We start from the raw sequence: 18,068 nt of genomic DNA, 5'->3' as shown, positions 1-18,068 counted from the left end.
AAATTCAAAGTCGAAGACTGATGGGCCTGCAGCTACTTGATGTCAAGAAGCATCACCACTGTGCGCTTTCTGCCAGCACTTCGGTTCACAGCAGCCAAGAAGTTCCCCACGATGACTCTTGCGCTCTGATACCATATTAATTCTAATATTTGGTTGTATTATTGATTAGTATTACTGCTAATGGAAGCAGCTTTCATATATACATATACACACACGCATGCATTAAACAAATACAAAAACAGATGGCATCCTTGCTGCCCATGATGCAGTAACCGAAGTGCAAATCCCTGCTGTCTAGGGTGTGGCATCCACATGCATCATTCCAAGCACAGGTTGTAAAGGTGGCGTGCTCACTGCAAGCTGAAAGCACAAAAGTCTAAAACCATGTGCAATATTCCTTATGTCCAAGTTAGTGGGACAAGTTCTCTCAACACCTTTGCTCGTGCTGCAACGCAAACGCACATCAGAAAAATCGTTCAGGTTCAAAAACGGAGTTGACAGACAAAACCCTTGGCTTCTTTTGGACACGGAGCCAACCCGAGTGAGGTCCTTGAATGAGAGGAAGGATAGAATATGATGAGCGATTTCTTTTGGAAGATTACTGAATCTGTCTGCCATGCTTTCTTCAGTACAACAAGATCACAGAGAAGAAGCAAAAGGCAAGTCACAGCTTCACAACAGAGGAAAATGCTGGTTTGATTGCCGGCCGAGATTCTTGTTAATGTTGCTCCAAAACACTTGAAAGTCCACTTAAATGGCTTGTACTAATCTCGAATAAGATAATACTTTCGATCAATTCGAGTGCAAAAACTATTGTTCCTAACTAATCCACCTGTTAGCCAAGCGGATGTGAAGTTTTATCACAAAAGGCATCGTACATTAGAAGTGAAACCAGAATTCCGATGTGAGATTTCTTACATTCTACGACAAATTTTTATCAAAACTGTAGCGAATTCACATGCGATACAACGTTGGATCATATGCTGATCTCTACACTCTTATGAGTTAACGACAACGTTAGCAATACAAGGATCTATATAGGCCAAGAAAACGTATTTGCAAAAGCTATGACAAGGAAATAGAAGGAGCGGGTGGATGACGAAGTTGATATTTCACGACATAAATTACAGTACTGAAAAAATGTATACATGTTTTATATAAAAGAAGTGGAATAGTAGAACCACATCACGGGGCTACATCTCCTCCGTCTGGCGGCCGTTTACGGTCAAACCCCCAACATTCTGTTTGTCCGGGCAAAATATTTCACTTATTTCCGTTCATCACAGTTCCTCCTCACTGTCGGTTCTGTTAGTGAAGATATGTTGTCAAGAAACTCTACCTAATCTCTAATCAAGCTAACCGTGATTACAGAGTACTACCACTACACTAAACCAGTCCAATTTTTGAAATCAAGGGAAACAATTCCGAAATGCAGCAATGACACTCGAGAATTCCATCGGCTTCAGTTGTGCAAGATGGGATTTTGAGTGTTGCAGATCTTTTTCCATTCGGAGAAACATCTACATCAAACACAATCTGGACAAGAAGATTTTGCCAACCATTTTGTCAAGGAGCAGATGTAAACAGCAGGGATGCATTTGTTCCTCCGAAGCCAAAAGAGTTCGACAAAGCTGCTCTTATTGGCATGGTCCTTGAAGTTGTCAGAGGCATGAAAGCATCCTTAAATACTGGATCTGGTTGTGACAGATTAAGCGTTGGTGGTGCAATTCCCTGCAATAAAACGGGAAAGCAACAAATCAAAAGACGTGTAACAACACAAATCCACTAATATGTTCGCATGATATGCAATAACACAAGTCCACAAAATGTCGACTTTACTATATTATCCAGGTGAGAACACAGGTAATGTAGTTTTGTCTCGTTTATTTAAATCGCCCTATTGATTCAGCATGCTAGCCCTACCCGGAAAGGTTAGGTGCATGACTTTGTCATGAATCTTCAAAGAAACTATATATTATCAGTCAGCTACGTTTTCTGCAGATATTTGTTTCCATCTCAATCATCAAAGGAGCAACTTACATGGTGTATGGCCAAAATAGAAAATATTGCTTCAACAGCTCCAGCCGCACCAAGGAGATGACCAACAGCTCCCTGAAATTTAAATGTATACGAATAAAACAACTATACAACACCACCTAGATACAACCGACAGGTTCCTAATATTGATCTTCATGAGTTGCGTTTTTTTTTTTCGGAAGCTAAGGTACTTGAAAATACTATACCTTGGTGGACGACAATGCTAAAGCACCAGATGTCACATGGTCAGAGAAAATGGTTTTGATAGCATTGGCTTCTATTGCATCACCTGATTAGTACATTAAAACAAGATGAGCCACATCCATACTAGTTCTAATACATCCTGAAACTCTAAAGCGAACAGCTGAAAACACGAAGTTGTAGCAACTTCTAAAGGTCATAAACACTTACCCAAAGGTGTCGATGTAGCATGCGCATTTACATAATCCACTTGTTTAGGATGAAGGCCTGACTGCGAGTCAAGAGCAGGTGCATTACTATAAACCACAGAAGCTTAACTATATGATGAAGAATTTGCTCAGGACACCTAATAGATCATACCACAAACAATAAACTGTCTAGGGGCCAAGTTAGAGCAATCATACGGTACCTATCAACTTTTTGAAGTTTAATAGCCAAGTAATTTTAACTATCATCATTGGATATAGATTTTCTACTTTTGGAATGACATCCTTGGATATAAATTGTGCGACTCAGATTAAAAAAAAAAAAAAAAAAGATTTTGAGAATGGCATATACACCCATTAAGGTTTTACCTGTCTAAGGGCATGTGTCATGGCCAGAATGGCACCTCTTCCATCAGTATGTGGTTGAGTAATATGATACGCATCACCTGTACAGGCTCACTATCTTCAGAAACTAGTAAATTACCGGAGCATTACAAAACATATACAATATATTTAGTTTATGACAAACAACCTGACATGCCATAACCACGAATTTCTGCATATATTTTTGCTCCTCGATTCTTTGCATGATCAAGCTCCTTCATTGGAAAATACAAACCCAATAGTAAATACACCAACTAAAAACTGAAAGAAACAAGAGAAGACTTTAAAGAACTAATTTTCTAGAAATAGACGTCCGAACTACCTCCAAAACCACAACACCAGAACCTTCACCGATTCTGGGATCATAAGTACAGGTTAGACAACAGTAAGCATCAAGAAACAAAACAGAAACACACAAATCATGCAAACAAACCTTTTTAAGAATATGTACTTACACAAACCCATCCCGACCACAGTCAAAAGGTCGTGATGCTTCTTGTGGGGAGGAATTGTATTTCGTGGTCAAAGCCCTTGACCTGGAAAACAAGAAGAAGACTCCTTTAAACAAGACAAAAGTATAAACAAAGTACAACGCCCTTAAAAGTGAAGCTACTTTTGTAAGTAGAGCCAAATACGTTACAACAAATGCAGGTTAGAAATTCGGTATCAGAAGATTGTGCACGTGTGCGGTACATGGCTAAGTCACATAAAGGCTTATACTACTATATAGCAGTGGAACAACATACTTGCAAAATCCTGCTATTGATAAAGCATCAATGCTAGACTCTGTGCCTCCAGCCACCATAACATCTGAATCTCCAAACTGAATCATCCTTGTGGCATCACCCAGAGAATGTGCTCCAGTAGCGCAAGCTGTTACTGCAGCATGATTTGGTCCCTAAGCTTAAAAACAACACCAGAAGCATGCTTTACTACAAGAAAATATGTCTGCATGACCTTCAAACTAAGAAGAGACTTTTCGGTTTGAAAATTGAAAAGAGAAGAATATAATTCATGTTTTAGTGAGGGAAATGAGTTGCAGTCATTTGTGTTCTTGGCACTCTTTCAACTATACCCTGTTGGTTACTTCAACGGTTAGGTGCCAGCTTCAAACTTGAAAAAAGACCAACATGACAGCTAATGACCTACATCTCGGTCCACATTGGTCCTTAAATAATACATCAGAACAGAATGTATCTCAGAAAGTTGTTCACGTACCTGAAATCCATATTTCATGCTGATATGACCAGATGCCATGTTGATTAGTATCCGAGGAATGAAGAAAGGACTAAGACGTCGAATACGCTGGTTACACAATCAGAAACAGCACATATCAAGTTTGTTCTTTCTACCATTCCCAGATCATTGCATAAATATTATGACAACCCAAAATGCAAAACAAAAAAACCAACCTTCTCACAAATCATTTGTGCAGCATCCAATATGTCACTGATACTTCCAGTTCCCCCACCAACTGAGACACCCTGTCATTCTCCAAGTTCAAATATACCTCGTTCTTTTTTAAATTTGAACAAACTTAAAAATTTGAAATTACCGTTCTTTCCCTCTCTTCCGGCTCAGTAGGCATCCAATTAGCATCTTTAAGTGCTTCTTCAGCAGCACACATTGCATACCCAATAAATCTCGCCATCGAACGATGATCCTGACAAAATATACACATACATTTCAAACATTTCAGTAAAAGCCTGAAACACTCGACATTTTTTTATACAATGAGTCGGACGTACTAAATTGGTATCGAACTCACTATCCAACTAAGACCTCCACTTACAAGTTACAAGTGCGAAGAAATATCAGCAAATCGTAGTACTAAATGGCGAAACTTTCAAAATTTGATACTAAAATTAAGCAAATTACCTTGGAATTGAGCCAAAGTTCCTCGTTGAATTCACCTGGTTTGGTTCCACAGGGTACGATTGCAGCAACTTTGGAGGTGAGCTGGTCGAAGGTGTACGATTGGGTGTCTGAATCAAAGCCGTTCATCTTGATATCTTGATGGGTCAGTGCCCTTATGCCGCACTCGCCTTCTATGAGTCTCTTCCACGTCGTCTCCACTCCGCAGCCCAATGGCGTCACCATGCCCAAACCTGCAAACCAGAGCTCAGCAAGCTAAGATTACAGAGAGGAGAGAGAGGGGGAGAGAGAAAGAGAGAGTACCAGTGACGACGACTCTGCGGGAACGAAGAGGATGAGGGGGGGCGAAGAAGGACGAGGACATGCGACGACTGAAGAGTTTGCGCCAAGCGGGAGACGCCATTGTTTTCTTCGAAGCGCCAACAATGGCTATGGCATTTTCTGTTCAACTCTTTTTGACGACTGTTGCATTGAGACATCTTAATGGGCCGCTTGATTTTGGGCCTTGCACCTAACTCAGGAGAGCCACTCATGTGTACCGTTTCAGTGAATGTTATGAAGTCTTGTAGATAAATATTTACGTGTTACGTGTCACGTTTGTGTGTTATTGATACATGACGTCACAATAGTTTTAATCAATTATGTTTTGGTGGTTCCACGCGAATCGTCTCAACATTGTAACTGAATTACACCTTTTATTATAAATTGTGTCAGTTTTATGTGTTTAATAGCATTACTCTTTCTATTAAATTAGACTAATATCTTGGTTGCTGTTTTATGAACTTACAAATATTGATGCTAAACTTATTGAATTGAAAAATAATCCGAATATACAAAATAAAATAATATTTTTATGTTAAATTGACCTAAATACTGATACCAATAGTCGTAACTCGTATTGTTGTAGTCGGATTATTGTTTAGTTTAACAATAACCCTAAACTCAATACTACAACAATAGAACTTGAGTTTTAACACAAAACGATTCAAGCAGAAATAATCGTAAAGTATTTTTTCCTTTGTATTTATGATAAGAGCTCGACTCTCATGTTTTCATTTTGTTGAATAAAACTAACTTGCATCATAAATTACAATGCAAGAGAAACTGGTAATTACAAGAGAAGTGATGCAGCTAAAGGATTGTGGGCTTGGTTGTGGGGAGAAAAAGTCCACCATCACTAGAGCTTTAGAAGCAACAAAAGAAGGAAAAAGCAAATTTGAGATAGTGAGAGAACCCACCATTTCTCATTGGAATATTTGAAAAGCCTTGGTCAATTACGTAAATGTCAAACCGTGAACAATAATTAACTTTGACTTTGTTACGGGGGAAGTACTTTATACACTTGGAATGTCGCGGTGAAAGAATTACTACCATGCGTTAAGATAAGCGTTGAATAAAGTTTTGTCATCATGTAAGAAATCAAACACAAATAAATATATGATTATGTTGAAATATCGTTATCGGGACATCTAATTCTAAGTAAGTTTCTCTATTATCCATGTGAGACTGTGAGTTGTTAATGTAAAAAAAAAATCAAAAGACAACGAAAACACTAGAAGTTATCATGAGTCGTGAACAGAACAATCCACATGTCACCATGTAATTGGAGAAAAGTGTAAATGGCTCCTAAACAAGGAAAGGGATCCTCTTATATCCATTCCACCAAATTCATCCAATTAAACAATCCGGATTCTTGAAATTTGATCAAACGGTTAAAAATAGAGGGCTTCTTTAAAAGTTATAATAACTTTAACCGTTGGATCAAATTTCAAGAATCCGAATTGAATGATTGAGTGGATTTAATGAAAGGGATCCGGATTACGTGGTCCAGAGGAACACCATGATTGGGTACTAATATGGGTGAGGCTTTGGGGGGAATAAACCCTACTGTGGATTGAATGATCAGAAGAATAGGAATTCTGGGCTTTTCTGCGCGGCCTTCAACAAGAACCAGGAAGAAGCAGAGCATCATACAAAATCACACCAAAACCAAAATCTCTCTCTCATCTTTCTCTTACACGGAATGATATATAATATATGCAATAAAGATAAACACGTACTGCAGTAATCTCTCTATCTCCTCTTTGCTTTCTCTCTCTTCTACTGTTTTGTCTCCCACCGCAGTAGGACAGCTTTGTCAGTGAGAGACGCCCAAAAGCCAAAAGCCAAAAGCCAAAAGCCAAAACACGAATCCGAGTGCTCAATAACCTTCATCAATCTGATAAAATCGACGCTTCCTTGTAACGCCTCCTACTTCTCTTTCTACCCATCTCTCTCTCTATAAATCTCGCTCTTTTTTTTTTCTTCCCACTTTAGGCTTTATCAAAGACGCAAATTTTGAATTGACCAAAAAAAAAAAAAAAAGACACAATTTTTGACGAACCCAATTCGATTTCTCCGGTTTTTGATCTGGGTTTTGCTTGTTTTGTGATTTAGAAGTCGTTTTCTCATCTGGGTCGGTGCGAAATCTCGCTGCAACTAGGCTATGAGGAAGAGGGAGAGGGAGAACCCATGTGGGGTTTGTGGGCACTATCACAAATACGAAGAGGGCGAGGTCTGTGGGGTCTGCGGCCATCGAATGCCGGCGGTAGCTGAGAGAACTTCGATCCAAGTTAGTGCTTTTCCGTCTGAGATCTTGCCGGAGTTTCTCTATTTGGGCAGCTACGATAACGCTTCTCGCTCTGAACTTCTCAAGACTCAGGGAATCTCTCGTGTTCTGAATGTAATATTTTGTACCTTTGATTTTTATGCCTTGGTTATAGAATTGTAGATACAAAATGCGTTTCTGGTCCGGTTTTTCTCTTTGGAATGAATCAGTTTAGTTCAATGGTTCGATGTTTGTAGCCGAAATCGTTTTTAGTATGTTGGTTGTGCTAATTAGACTTTCATTTGGAGACTGTATTTAGGATGGATAAGAGATACTAAAGCTGTAATCTTATATATGATAGGGGATTGATCATATCTGCGAGGGGACTTGCAGTATTCGGAAGTGCATTGTTTATATAAATAATAGGGAAGTCAATGAGATAGCTACAAGATCATCCCTTGTTAAATGGAATGGTTGAGATCAAAAGTTATCTTGTCTATTAGATTGAAATGGTTGGCTGTTGAGATAGATAGCAGAACATGAAGAAGCGAATAGTAGTATTCAAGGATATGCTGCTTAGTGGTCATCGGGATGGGTAACTCCTCTGCAGTAGAAGATTCATAATTCCAGATGAGAAGTAAGAAAGGCGGATTAAGGCTGTGTCTAGGGTTATGAATATATATTGGATAATGACTTAGTTGTTCACTACTTGACATCAACTGATTTATGATCATTGGGTTGATTTTAATGATTTTTACCTTGTGTTGTGTTGGTTGAAATAGCAATTCAGTCTCCAACATTCAAAGGCTTGACGTTCTTGTGTGATGTTTTCTCCCTCTATGTGCAGACGGTTCCTGCTTGTCAAAATCTCTATAAGAATTCGTTCACTTATCACTACCTCCAAGATGACAAAATTTTGCAATTTGAGGATGCAAATCAATTTTTAGGTGTGTACTTTCTTTGTGACCATAATGACACATATGTTGTTTAATGTATTCTAGATTTCAGCTCGTTGTATGGTTTTGATTTTTGGATATTTGTCATAATATGTTTCACTAATACAGATTTGCCCTATCAAACTCAGTCTTTATATATAGCTGTGGGGACCTACTGTTTACATCAGTAACTGACATGCACACATTTAACATATTGTTCACTGTCGCTTTCATTTTATCCGAGTACATTGACAACTTCAATTGGTTCCTAGTTTTTCTATAGATTTTCCTCCTGACATAGTATTTAGGTCAAAGAATATACGGAGCCACTGAAACTTGGTTATGGAAACATTAAAATATTTGTGTTGATGGGTTATTCAATGCGGGATCTTCATAACTAAAAGGATCGGTTTTTAATGAATAGGATTATTGATAGTTTTTTTATTTTTGGTAATTAGATTATTGATGGTTGAATTTGATATGTTTTGATCATTATGATAGCACGCCACTGAATGGTTTCTTGATTCGCATTTGCCTAATTGCCCCCTTTTGCATTCTGGTACCTTCCACTGGTTCAGCGGATTTGCAACCTTATAGGTTTATGTGTCAGCTTTCCCAATAGAGAATTAGAATCAAGATATGGACAAAGGGCCATAAATCAATCTTGACTTATGGAGGATTGGAATAACGAGACAGGCTTTTTTCGTACTGGCAGTCTGGCACCTTTCTGATAATTTGTTGGAAGAATTCTTTCTAGTAATCTTAAATTGATCAATTTTAGATGTGACACGTGAACCACACTCTACTAGGTTAAGTTAATACAAATATTAACTAGTCCACGCTTTGCAGTTGCTGATCTATTGTGTTTGTTGGTGGCAAAACATCATTCAAGTGTATTTATAGCATTTAATTACTGTAACTGACCTGAAAATTTTAACACTTACTAGCGAATGGCTTCGCTATTGAATTTCAGAATTGTGATGCTAGCTTGGATATTCTTAGTATAATTAGCAATTCAAAATTTGCATTGTTTGCTTAATTTTCTTGCTGAACGAAGTGAAACTGTGCTTAATCTTGCAGAGCAATGTGAAAGGGACAAAGCTCGCGTTTTAGTGCACTGCATGTCTGGGAAAAATAGGTGAACTACTGAAAATCATGTTTTTTCTTTTTAGTTACTAGTGTACATAACGGTGCACTGACATGCACACACATGAGCTATAGAGTGTTTCATAAATAGTGCATCACATAGCCTGTGCAATTAATACGGTGTAGTCCACACACCCTTTTTTACCTTCCACACACCCCCCTGTTAATTTCTGTCCTTTGATCTTCTTGAATTCATTCAATCTGATGGCTAGAGGGGTGTGTGGAAGGTAAAAAAGGGTGTGTAAATGGCACCACCCTTATAATTTGCTAAACCACCAGTCTAGTGGTTTTTAAGAAAGATAAATCATCTTTTTTTGTTTTGCTTTTGAGATAATAACTATGTTGATTCTTACAGGTCTCCAGCTATTGTAATAGCTTATTTGATGAAATCGAGGGGATGGAGACTTGCACCGAGTTACCAGTGGGTGAAAGAACGGAGACCTGCTGTTGAATTAAGTGAAGGTATGCAATGAAGATTTGTTGCAGCATTTCTTAGGAGGAGCAGAAAGCAAATGGAATTCCATGATTGTCAAACCTTCTGAATATTACCTAGCAATATTCATGCATAAAGGTAGTGTCACTTGTTCTGAACAATTATACATCTCTGACATTCATTTGTGTTTATGGATGCAGCAAATTACCGTCAACTGCAGGAGTACGAGGAAAAGATCTGTGGATCAACTGACAGTAGCCACCCAACCTTGCCAGCCTTCCCACCGGCAGCTGCACCTTCGTTTAGCTTTGGCTTCCCAAGAGCCAATGATCCAGTTCCCCTACCTGCATTTAACAATGTTGGCGCTACCTCCATTTTTGCCCGGCCTCCCATAGACATTCCTCCTCAAGACTTTACATTCGGAGCCAGCCAGCCTCAAAATGTCATCTCAGGAAGCGCTTTCAGTGCAAACCTGCAGAATTCAAACCCCAGTGATATTCCAATGGATAGTTCTTGAGTTTCCTGTTTTCTTAAACCCCTTTTGCGGATCAAAGTGTTGGTGCAAAGTATCCTGACTCGGATGAGTTTTATTAATATCTGGATGTAAAGTGGGAGTGGCTGCTCATACTTTTTTAGCTTATAAGATTTCACAGGGTGATAAAAGATGGCTTCCTTTTTCAGTCTCTAGTTTCAGTTCTGTAAGGTATATTTGTCCATGAACGCGTGATCCAATACAAAAGTTTTCTTACGGTATATGCACCTCTTTTTTGGTATGTTATTTTAAACCCAAATGCAGTTCGAACTTGAGACCTCTTCGAATAACATAAGTATTACTTCACCAAAAACTGTTGGTGGGGGGCGTTTGAATCTAAAAATGGAACAGCCGTACTATAATTGAAATGAGGGCGTTGGACCGGCAGTGAGCGGCGGCGGAGTCTAAAACAGCCATTTTTATTTACAATGTTGACCTGACATGATCTTAAGCCAAGTAATCATATATTCAACAATGTTCTACTCGGATATGTTACAATGTAAGGCAAAAAGTGCAGCCAAGCATGCATTACAGGCAACGCAATACAGTAGAGATCACACACAGACATTGCAGACTCTTTGCTTGGAAATGTGTCTTTAGGAAACAAATGTCTCAAGGGTGGACTTGGCAAGCCATAATAAGCCCGGATCATCTCGCTTCAGCACAAGATAAGTCTCTTGCTTTCCAACTTCATCCACGACGCTTTCGTTGAAGCCAATCAGGAGAAGGAATTCCATGGCAGCTGTTATGGCAAAATTGAAAAAGGGCAAAACAAAAACAGTTATCACAAAAGCTCGATCATTAGATGTACAAGCATGACCGTCCCGTGATTATTATCCAACCCTTCAGGGTTCCATTTAAGGTTTTTCCCAAGCCACGTCAATAAATACAGAATCTAAATGTACGGGAAGTTGCATACCTTTGTAGTTTGCCACATTCCTCTGGATTGCGGGGTTCGCCTGCAATGTATGTCCATCGGCTATTAGGAGAAATATTTAAGAGGAAACTCCACCTGTTCAAGCTAAATTTAATGAAAGACTATTAATGGTAACAATGTCCGTACCTTGCGAAGTTTCCTGTATTTCATCTCACCTGGGTGTTCAAGCACATTCCTACAAAAGAAGTGTATGGATAAGCCACAATCAACAACTCAATGCATAAAGGTCTACAGATGACCCAACAATGCATTTCTATCTACTTCAGGTGCTACCTGAGTTCTACATTGCTTCAGAGCAACAAGTTCAATATAACCGCGACCCTATCATGATGTTTCTAAAAAGATAAAACCAGCTGGTATGCACTGCCCAGAATTTTTTACGTGTATGGAGAAAGGCAAGAAGTTAACCAAATTAGATTACTGTACCTAATTATCTTAAAGAGTGTTTGGAGGACTGTGGTGGCCTGTGTGGGATTAACCTCAGCTTGCAGCATCTTAATGTTCTCCTGCAAGCGTTTACAAAAAATTGTAACAGGGTCTTGAATTCTCTGAAACTCTTGATCATCTGGATCGGGTTCATCAATCTGCATTCTGGATGTATCCTGTGGATGCACCAAATTAGTATCAGGATCAAGATCTGCCCGATTGACTCCATTTGATCGAGAATCATCAGGATCAGGTTCATAATAAGCCTTCCTTGGATTGTCTTCATGTTTGATGGTTTCAGTAACCAAAGAACTGTCGTGTTTAGGTCTTATAATATTTCCAAATGAACCATATCCTAAATTATCTGCTTTTGCATCCAAGTCATCAGGATCAGGTTCATCCACATTATTCCTTGCTTGACCCCTGCTTTCCATAATATCCATATTATCAGAATCTGGTTCTTCACGAGACTCGGTCCCCGCTAACTCAGGTTGACAGATCATAGACTCACCGAAATCTTTTCCAAATAAGGTCCCGCTTCCCGTAAATTGTGAGGATGATTCATTAGTTCCCTGAGAATCATCAGGACTGGGCTCAAACTCGTTCTGATTATCAGACGGGGCATCAGGATCAGGCTCTATATCAGGGTTCTTCTGAAGTTTGGATTCTTTTTGCATATTTGACCCAGAATCATCAGGATGTGATTCTTCATGTGCTACAGAGACACTATCATGAGAAACAGTTGCCATACGGTGATAAGCAGCAACCACTGATGCTGAACGAGCGCTTGGCAGCCGATCGGATATATTTCCTCCAAGCTTCTGAGAAGAATTACTTCTGTCTCCAACAATGAAGTCTTCTTCATACCGTTCCGGGTTCCGCACTCCACTCAGTGTGTGACTTGTTGATCTCGTCCAATCTAAACTCTCAGCTTCTTGGTTCAACTAAACAGAGATAATATTAAATTAAAAATGAAGGCAACTACACTGGAACATTACCATGGAAACTTAAAAGAACATGCATCCACTGTATTTGTTACCTGTTTATCCAAAGCATAAAAGTTCGCATCATGTTCAGAATATACCATGTGAGCCTGAAATAAATAGAAGAACGGTATAAGGTCCCTAAAACCACAACACCGTGTAATGTCATCATGCATATACTACAAAAAGCTTCTGCAGACATATAATGTACCAACAAAAAATGCGCGCACACACTGAAAATGTAGAGTACATAACTATAAATAGCTTACAAGTTCATGCAGAAGAGTTTTCTTGATACTTTCATATTTCCTGAAACCCTTGAGGTCATCTGTTCGAAGACGCAGAGATATCTCCTCTCCATGGTTCTGCAACAGTAAGCAAGCGACGCCAAGAAATGTAAAGCAAAGAAAATATACTTGTTCCCCTATTTTCATAATTTATTATGACGTGTAGAGTGATTACCTTATTGAAGCCGAGGATGCATTTGGGACTTATGCCAACATAACCAACAGGGGCCATTTCAGTCATGATTCCCACACGCCAACGATGCTTTAAAAAGAACAATGCAAAGATAAATTATCAGCGGTGGCATCTGAGTACAAGGGAATTCAATTTATCAATACAGAGCAAATGCACTGCATACTGGACAGTCTGTTTATACGAGTGTGGGAATATGCATTCCATGGTACCTTGTTCATGACAGAAATAATTCCAGGATCTGCAGCAAGCATGTGCATTCTTTTCAACGCCTCTGAAGCCGGAGGGTTCAACTACAGACATTTAACTACAAAGTTGAAGTTCCACGCCTCTATCAAAAATTGATAAAGCAATAAATTTGGTCATATATAATGTTAGAATACCTCAATTCCTGGAAGTTGAAGTGTCTGGAATTCACAAAAGATATAAGGTCCTTGCGGAAGTTTCAGACTCTGAGGCCTGCCTGTCATCCGCTGCCTCAGTCTCTTTTCCTCTTCATCAAATCCAGCTATCCTTAAGTTTGCCTTTGCATTTTGTAAAACTTCATCAACCTCGTTTTCAGACACTCCCATCATTCTGATGGACTTCCCCTTAAAAAGAACAAATCAATCAGTTAGCATGCAAGAACTCCGAAAGTTCAGTTATAGAAATTTAATCAATCAAAGTCACATCCATCTTATCCCCTTTAATACATTCATTGCACATATATTCATTAATGAAACTTGAGCAGAAATTAGAAGGGTGCTAAAGTTTCCTTGTCATCTAAGTCGCTGACATAAAACTTCCGATAGGACAGTTCACGTCTTATAGACAAGCAGAACAACCAAACTCCAAAAGCAGTAGCAATATCTAGGTAACTATTTAAGTATTCAGAAGACATGAACCGAATACACAAACACCAACTAAATACGATACCTCAACGATGGAAGCTTCCTGTAAACTCAAGTTCTGATGCTCATCAGAGAAGGGGGACAACATTTTTGAGCTTTTATCCGAGAACTGCGGAATAATTAGCCTCATCGTATCTGCTTTAACATCCGTTAACTTTTGCAGTTCATGCCCGAGATCCTTAACAGTAGCATCCGAACTGATCTCCACATTAAACCTTTTACCTCTCCATATGACCCAAATATTGTGCTCCACTTGTGGATCTTCCATGTTATCCTACAAAGCCAAAAATTTCAACTTTTAATACGTAACAATGTATCCAGAACTACCAATAAACCAAAATTACCAGCCTTTTCAAAGAAATAATCATTTTTTCAGTTCCATCATCAAACTATTGAAATCACAAACAAAACCCACATCAAGTTTTCAACTTTATCCACTGAAAAAAAACCCCAACAAAACCCACATACAATTAATATCAAATTTCAACGAAAACCAGCTCAAAGCTAAGAAATTTTAGAAACGGGCACAGAGTTTTCACAGAAATGAACGAATTTAATTGAATTGCACATAGATTTTGGAACTAATCGTGGAGATTATGGAAGCATAATCCGTAATTGAAGTAACCCAGATGGAGAATTGGGATGACTTACTCGGATTATGATCGAGTCTCTGGTTTTTTTGAGAAGCCGATTTTCTGAGAATCGCGTTTGTCCTAAATATCAGGTGAAAATGTTTATGCCGTAAGAAGGTAAAATAATTTGGACGTTGAAGTATTTATATAGGCAACGGGAGCGTAGGATAAGAGGCGGCGCATTCTAGTGTCCGTGATTGGGAATTATGCTAAAATTATCGGCAGTGGGTAGTTGACCGCCTGTTACGTATGTGCTGGCGTATCGCCATAGGGTTATTGAGAAGAGAAAGTTCATCAGTTGCTTGTACAATGCAACCATGTTGACTTAACACATTTCCTAGATTTTCTTTCTATACTTTTCTTTCGTTTTGATCAAATTTTCGAGCATTTTGTTGGGACGTAGGCGTAGCCCTTAATACTAAACCATCCATTAACTCTTATATAATGATTGAATGATTAAGTTGTCTTTTTCGGAGGATGCTAACAACCTTCTCATTTGAACCTTCTCATTTTACTTTTTTAACTTGTCTCTCTTTCTCATCTTGTAATATTGTACGATAATCTGAACTATCTATTTTCTAGGCGAGCCTCTAAAAATTATCTATGAAAAAACATAACTAAATTCGAAATTGTTTAGCCATCTTTAAACCATTAATTGATCGGTTAAACAATTTTTAACTTAGTTAATTTTTTGCAGCATTAACCTTTAGAAGGTAAACCGGGATGATCTGAGTGAGAAGGTTGTCATCTTCTTCTTCATGATCATCATAAAATTCGACATACAAAAAAAAAGAATGTTGGGTTGACCACTTGACACCCTTCCCCTCCTCCTTATTTGGGCTTGAGATCAGCAGCGTAAGATAAACTTATACATGCGAAATAGCAAGTTTCATTCATCCCTAGTTAAGTCAAAATCTACGTGTTTCCAGGAATAGTTTTATGTAATAGGCAGATCATGCTGCGAGACAGCTTACAACGCAGCAAAATCTGCAAACACAGGACATGTACTGGAGGAAAGTACACGAACATTGTTTTCCCTAGGCATATAACCATTTTTAGTACCTGCATTACTGCAAGTCCAAAGCTATACAAGCGGAGATTCGGCTTTGAGTGTGGGGATAAATACTCTCTACTGCCTAATTAGGCTTCTCTCAGTGGCTAGTAATTAAGCGCGCTCAGTAAATGTGCCGAATGAAGATGTCGCTATTTATAAATAGAATTTATGCTGCAATATATTTTTCATTAGCCTTAATTGAATCATGAGGTTCAAGCATAATCCAACGTTAATCCATGAGAACAAATATGTTTTACTGTAATTGTTACAAGATTGAATCGGAGTGTGCTTAACTCGAAATCAGCACGCCAAGTTTATTATGCAATTGAGGTTTTATTCATTCTTCTTCTACGACAGCAACTTCTTGGTTTTTTATAGACAAGTCATGCCTGGAAAATATGAAAATTGGTGATAGTCAATTCATTGTAATTACTTGCCACTCAAAATAAGACAGACACGAGAGCAGTTAATTGCGCTATAACGATTAATTTGGAATGCTAATAATAATTTTTCAATATGAGGGTACATGAACATACTGGATTTTACGCGAAAGTTGATACATGGCAGTTACAGACAAGGCGAAATTGACACTCACAAAATTCCAGTTCTTCTGCAATACCAAAATGGACTACCATGAGAAGGTGAAAATCTATCTCAAACTTATTTGCTGTAATTAATTAATAACTTGAGGTTTAGAATCACTTACTGGTATAATTACTGTGCCGTATCTTGTCCATATTAGTCCACTGCATGCAAGGACTGGAGATCATCAAATGTGGACGCCAAAAGTTTCTATCAGTAATCAATTAATGAAATAATCACCAACCAGTAAGTTAACTTTTCGGCAAAACTGACAATACGGAGATATATTCCTTTCTTCTTATATCGCTCAACACTCTCATTACGTGACAGTTATTAAGTCATGTGATGAGATATATAAAAAAATAAAGAATATATCTCTGACTGTATGTTAGAATCCGGGAAGACGGAGTCCATCAAACAAATTAGGGAGTCATGGCCAACCTGATTGCTGAGGATAGGATAGTTTCTCTGGTGGTGTTGCTGAGTCAAGAATATTTGCAATGGTTAGACCCCATTTAAATGTTGGGGCCCAGAAATGAACTGTAAAATTAAAACAAATAGCAAACCTTTTAATATATGAGAAAATGGTATATCAGGTACCAAGGTATAGTGTTAATTGAGTTTTTAATTTTTTATGAAACGAAATAACTTCATCATCAGATAAACTTCAACTTTACATCGAAGTTAGGTACTGGACAAAAATTGAAAACATACCAAGTTAAATAAGACAACACATCCACAAGCTCAAAAAAGCAAAATTAGAGCGGGCAAACGCCACACAAACAACTAAACAGCCTACGTTACCATCAAATCATTGAGTTTCATCCTCAAAATTATCAGTAAAAGGCTTAATGATGTCATAATACTCTGAAGGCAGATATTTGCTCAATTTTCAGTAAAATTTTAGTTTTCATCTAAGAAATCAATAATCTCGATAATATGTTGTTTAATCTCGATAACTTTGATGCTAATCAAGAACAACCTATCGGATTAAGATTAACTCTACCAACAATATTCGATTGAGAAGTTGAGAACAATATAAGTAAATAACCAACAGAAAATTAACATGTATAAACTTATGGAGTAAGTAAACAAACTCGTTTTGGGGCCAGCTGGGTGGTTCCAAAATGCTTGCAGCTTGGAATTTGCCATGAAATGATTCTCGGATCCCTTCTGGAGATCTGATTGAATATACAGCAGAACTGAGGAAGAAGAAGATAAGAACTTACATGTGAAATCATTATATAGTGGTCCTTCCAATAATATGGGGTTGAATTCAAATAAAGTGACTGTATAAATATATAAGCAAAGGCATTTTGTGCAAGAAAAAGAAATCTAAGCAAAGGTATTCCACAAAAAATATATTTTAAAGGATAATGCTAGAAAAATCATTTGTTTAAAGCATATTTTGTAAATCATATGATATGGTTATTGATTACTGGATTATTACTTAAATGTTGATTAACGTTTTTTCTTATAGGTGATACTTTAAATAGTTATATATGTGGTCTAAAAAGTTAGTTTTTCGTATTATATTATTCTAAAGAAAATAAAATAAAACATAAAAATAAAATGCAGCCTCAATTTTATTGGCCACAACTTTTATACACTTGTATATCCACTGTCAACTACTTTGAGTGACCATCCTTTTTAATTAAAAAAAAATAGCCATAAGTCTTCATTTTTGGGTTTATAAATTGTTCCTTTTTCATGATCCAGTGGCTAGTAATACTCTCTACCGCGTGTGGGGA

The 18,068-nt window shown here is 38.0% G+C and overlaps 4 protein-coding genes across 9 annotated transcripts; 1 reads left to right on the top strand and 3 right to left on the bottom strand.

Moving 5' to 3' along the window:
• Positions 1-989: 989 nt before the first annotated feature.
• On the bottom strand, positions 990-5,187 carry LOC137740258 (3-oxoacyl-[acyl-carrier-protein] synthase, mitochondrial). Its single transcript, XM_068480104.1, has 14 exons — positions 5,007-5,187; positions 4,707-4,936; positions 4,384-4,491; positions 4,241-4,312; positions 4,047-4,133; positions 3,575-3,726; positions 3,284-3,364; positions 3,151-3,184; positions 2,977-3,043; positions 2,814-2,890; positions 2,449-2,509; positions 2,244-2,326; positions 2,041-2,112; positions 990-1,731 (listed from the first exon to the last, which is right to left on the bottom strand). Exons 1-14 carry the CDS (start codon positions 5,104-5,106, stop codon positions 1,567-1,569), a joined length of 1,389 nt encoding a protein of 462 aa, XP_068336205.1. The 5' UTR covers positions 5,107-5,187; the 3' UTR covers positions 990-1,566.
• Positions 5,188-6,566: 1,379 nt separating this feature from the next.
• LOC137739451 (protein-tyrosine-phosphatase IBR5-like) lies at positions 6,567-10,557 on the top strand. Of its 3 annotated transcripts, none has more exons than XM_068479023.1 (6): positions 6,567-6,943; positions 7,143-7,425; positions 8,138-8,237; positions 9,306-9,363; positions 9,727-9,833; positions 10,005-10,557. In XM_068479023.1, exons 2-6 carry the CDS (start codon positions 7,189-7,191, stop codon positions 10,319-10,321), a joined length of 819 nt encoding a protein of 272 aa, XP_068335124.1. In that variant the 5' UTR covers positions 6,567-6,943; positions 7,143-7,188; the 3' UTR covers positions 10,322-10,557. The 3 variants fall into 3 exon arrangements, with proteins under 3 accessions (XP_068335124.1, XP_068335122.1, XP_068335123.1); XM_068479021.1 differs by having other exon boundaries at positions 7,140-7,425; XM_068479022.1 differs by lacking the exon at positions 6,567-6,943 and having other exon boundaries at positions 6,999-7,425.
• Positions 10,558-10,724: 167 nt separating this feature from the next.
• On the bottom strand, positions 10,725-14,789 carry LOC137739450 (uncharacterized). Its single transcript, XM_068479020.1, has 11 exons — positions 14,701-14,789; positions 14,075-14,323; positions 13,543-13,749; positions 13,372-13,452; positions 13,145-13,231; positions 12,952-13,047; positions 12,739-12,792; positions 11,700-12,643; positions 11,400-11,448; positions 11,256-11,295; positions 10,725-11,078 (listed from the first exon to the last, which is right to left on the bottom strand). Exons 2-11 carry the CDS (start codon positions 14,315-14,317, stop codon positions 10,933-10,935), a joined length of 1,947 nt encoding a protein of 648 aa, XP_068335121.1. The 5' UTR covers positions 14,318-14,323; positions 14,701-14,789; the 3' UTR covers positions 10,725-10,932.
• Positions 14,790-15,907: 1,118 nt separating this feature from the next.
• Positions 15,908-17,661, bottom strand: LOC137740926 (mitochondrial pyruvate carrier 4-like). 4 transcript variants are annotated; one of them, XM_068480730.1, is made up of 5 exons: positions 17,415-17,661; positions 16,759-16,857; positions 16,442-16,494; positions 16,272-16,363; positions 15,908-16,124 (listed from the first exon to the last, which is right to left on the bottom strand). In XM_068480730.1, the coding sequence occupies exons 1-5, from the start codon at positions 17,467-17,469 to the stop codon at positions 16,073-16,075; spliced, it is 351 nt and encodes a 116-aa protein (XP_068336831.1). In that variant the 5' UTR covers positions 17,470-17,661; the 3' UTR covers positions 15,908-16,072. The 4 variants fall into 4 exon arrangements, with proteins under 4 accessions (XP_068336831.1, XP_068336833.1, XP_068336835.1 ...); XM_068480732.1 differs by having other exon boundaries at positions 16,759-16,797; XM_068480734.1 differs by having other exon boundaries at positions 16,272-16,345; positions 16,759-16,797.
• Between the last annotated feature and the right edge of the window lie 407 nt (positions 17,662-18,068).

The sequence above is a fragment of the Pyrus communis genome, chromosome 7 (assembly GCF_963583255.1).
Source record: "Pyrus communis chromosome 7, drPyrComm1.1, whole genome shotgun sequence".
Classification (NCBI taxonomy): Eukaryota; Viridiplantae; Streptophyta; class Magnoliopsida; order Rosales; family Rosaceae; genus Pyrus; species Pyrus communis.
The sequence above is the reverse complement of the archived record's forward strand: the minus strand, read 5'-3'. Positions and strand labels throughout refer to the sequence as shown.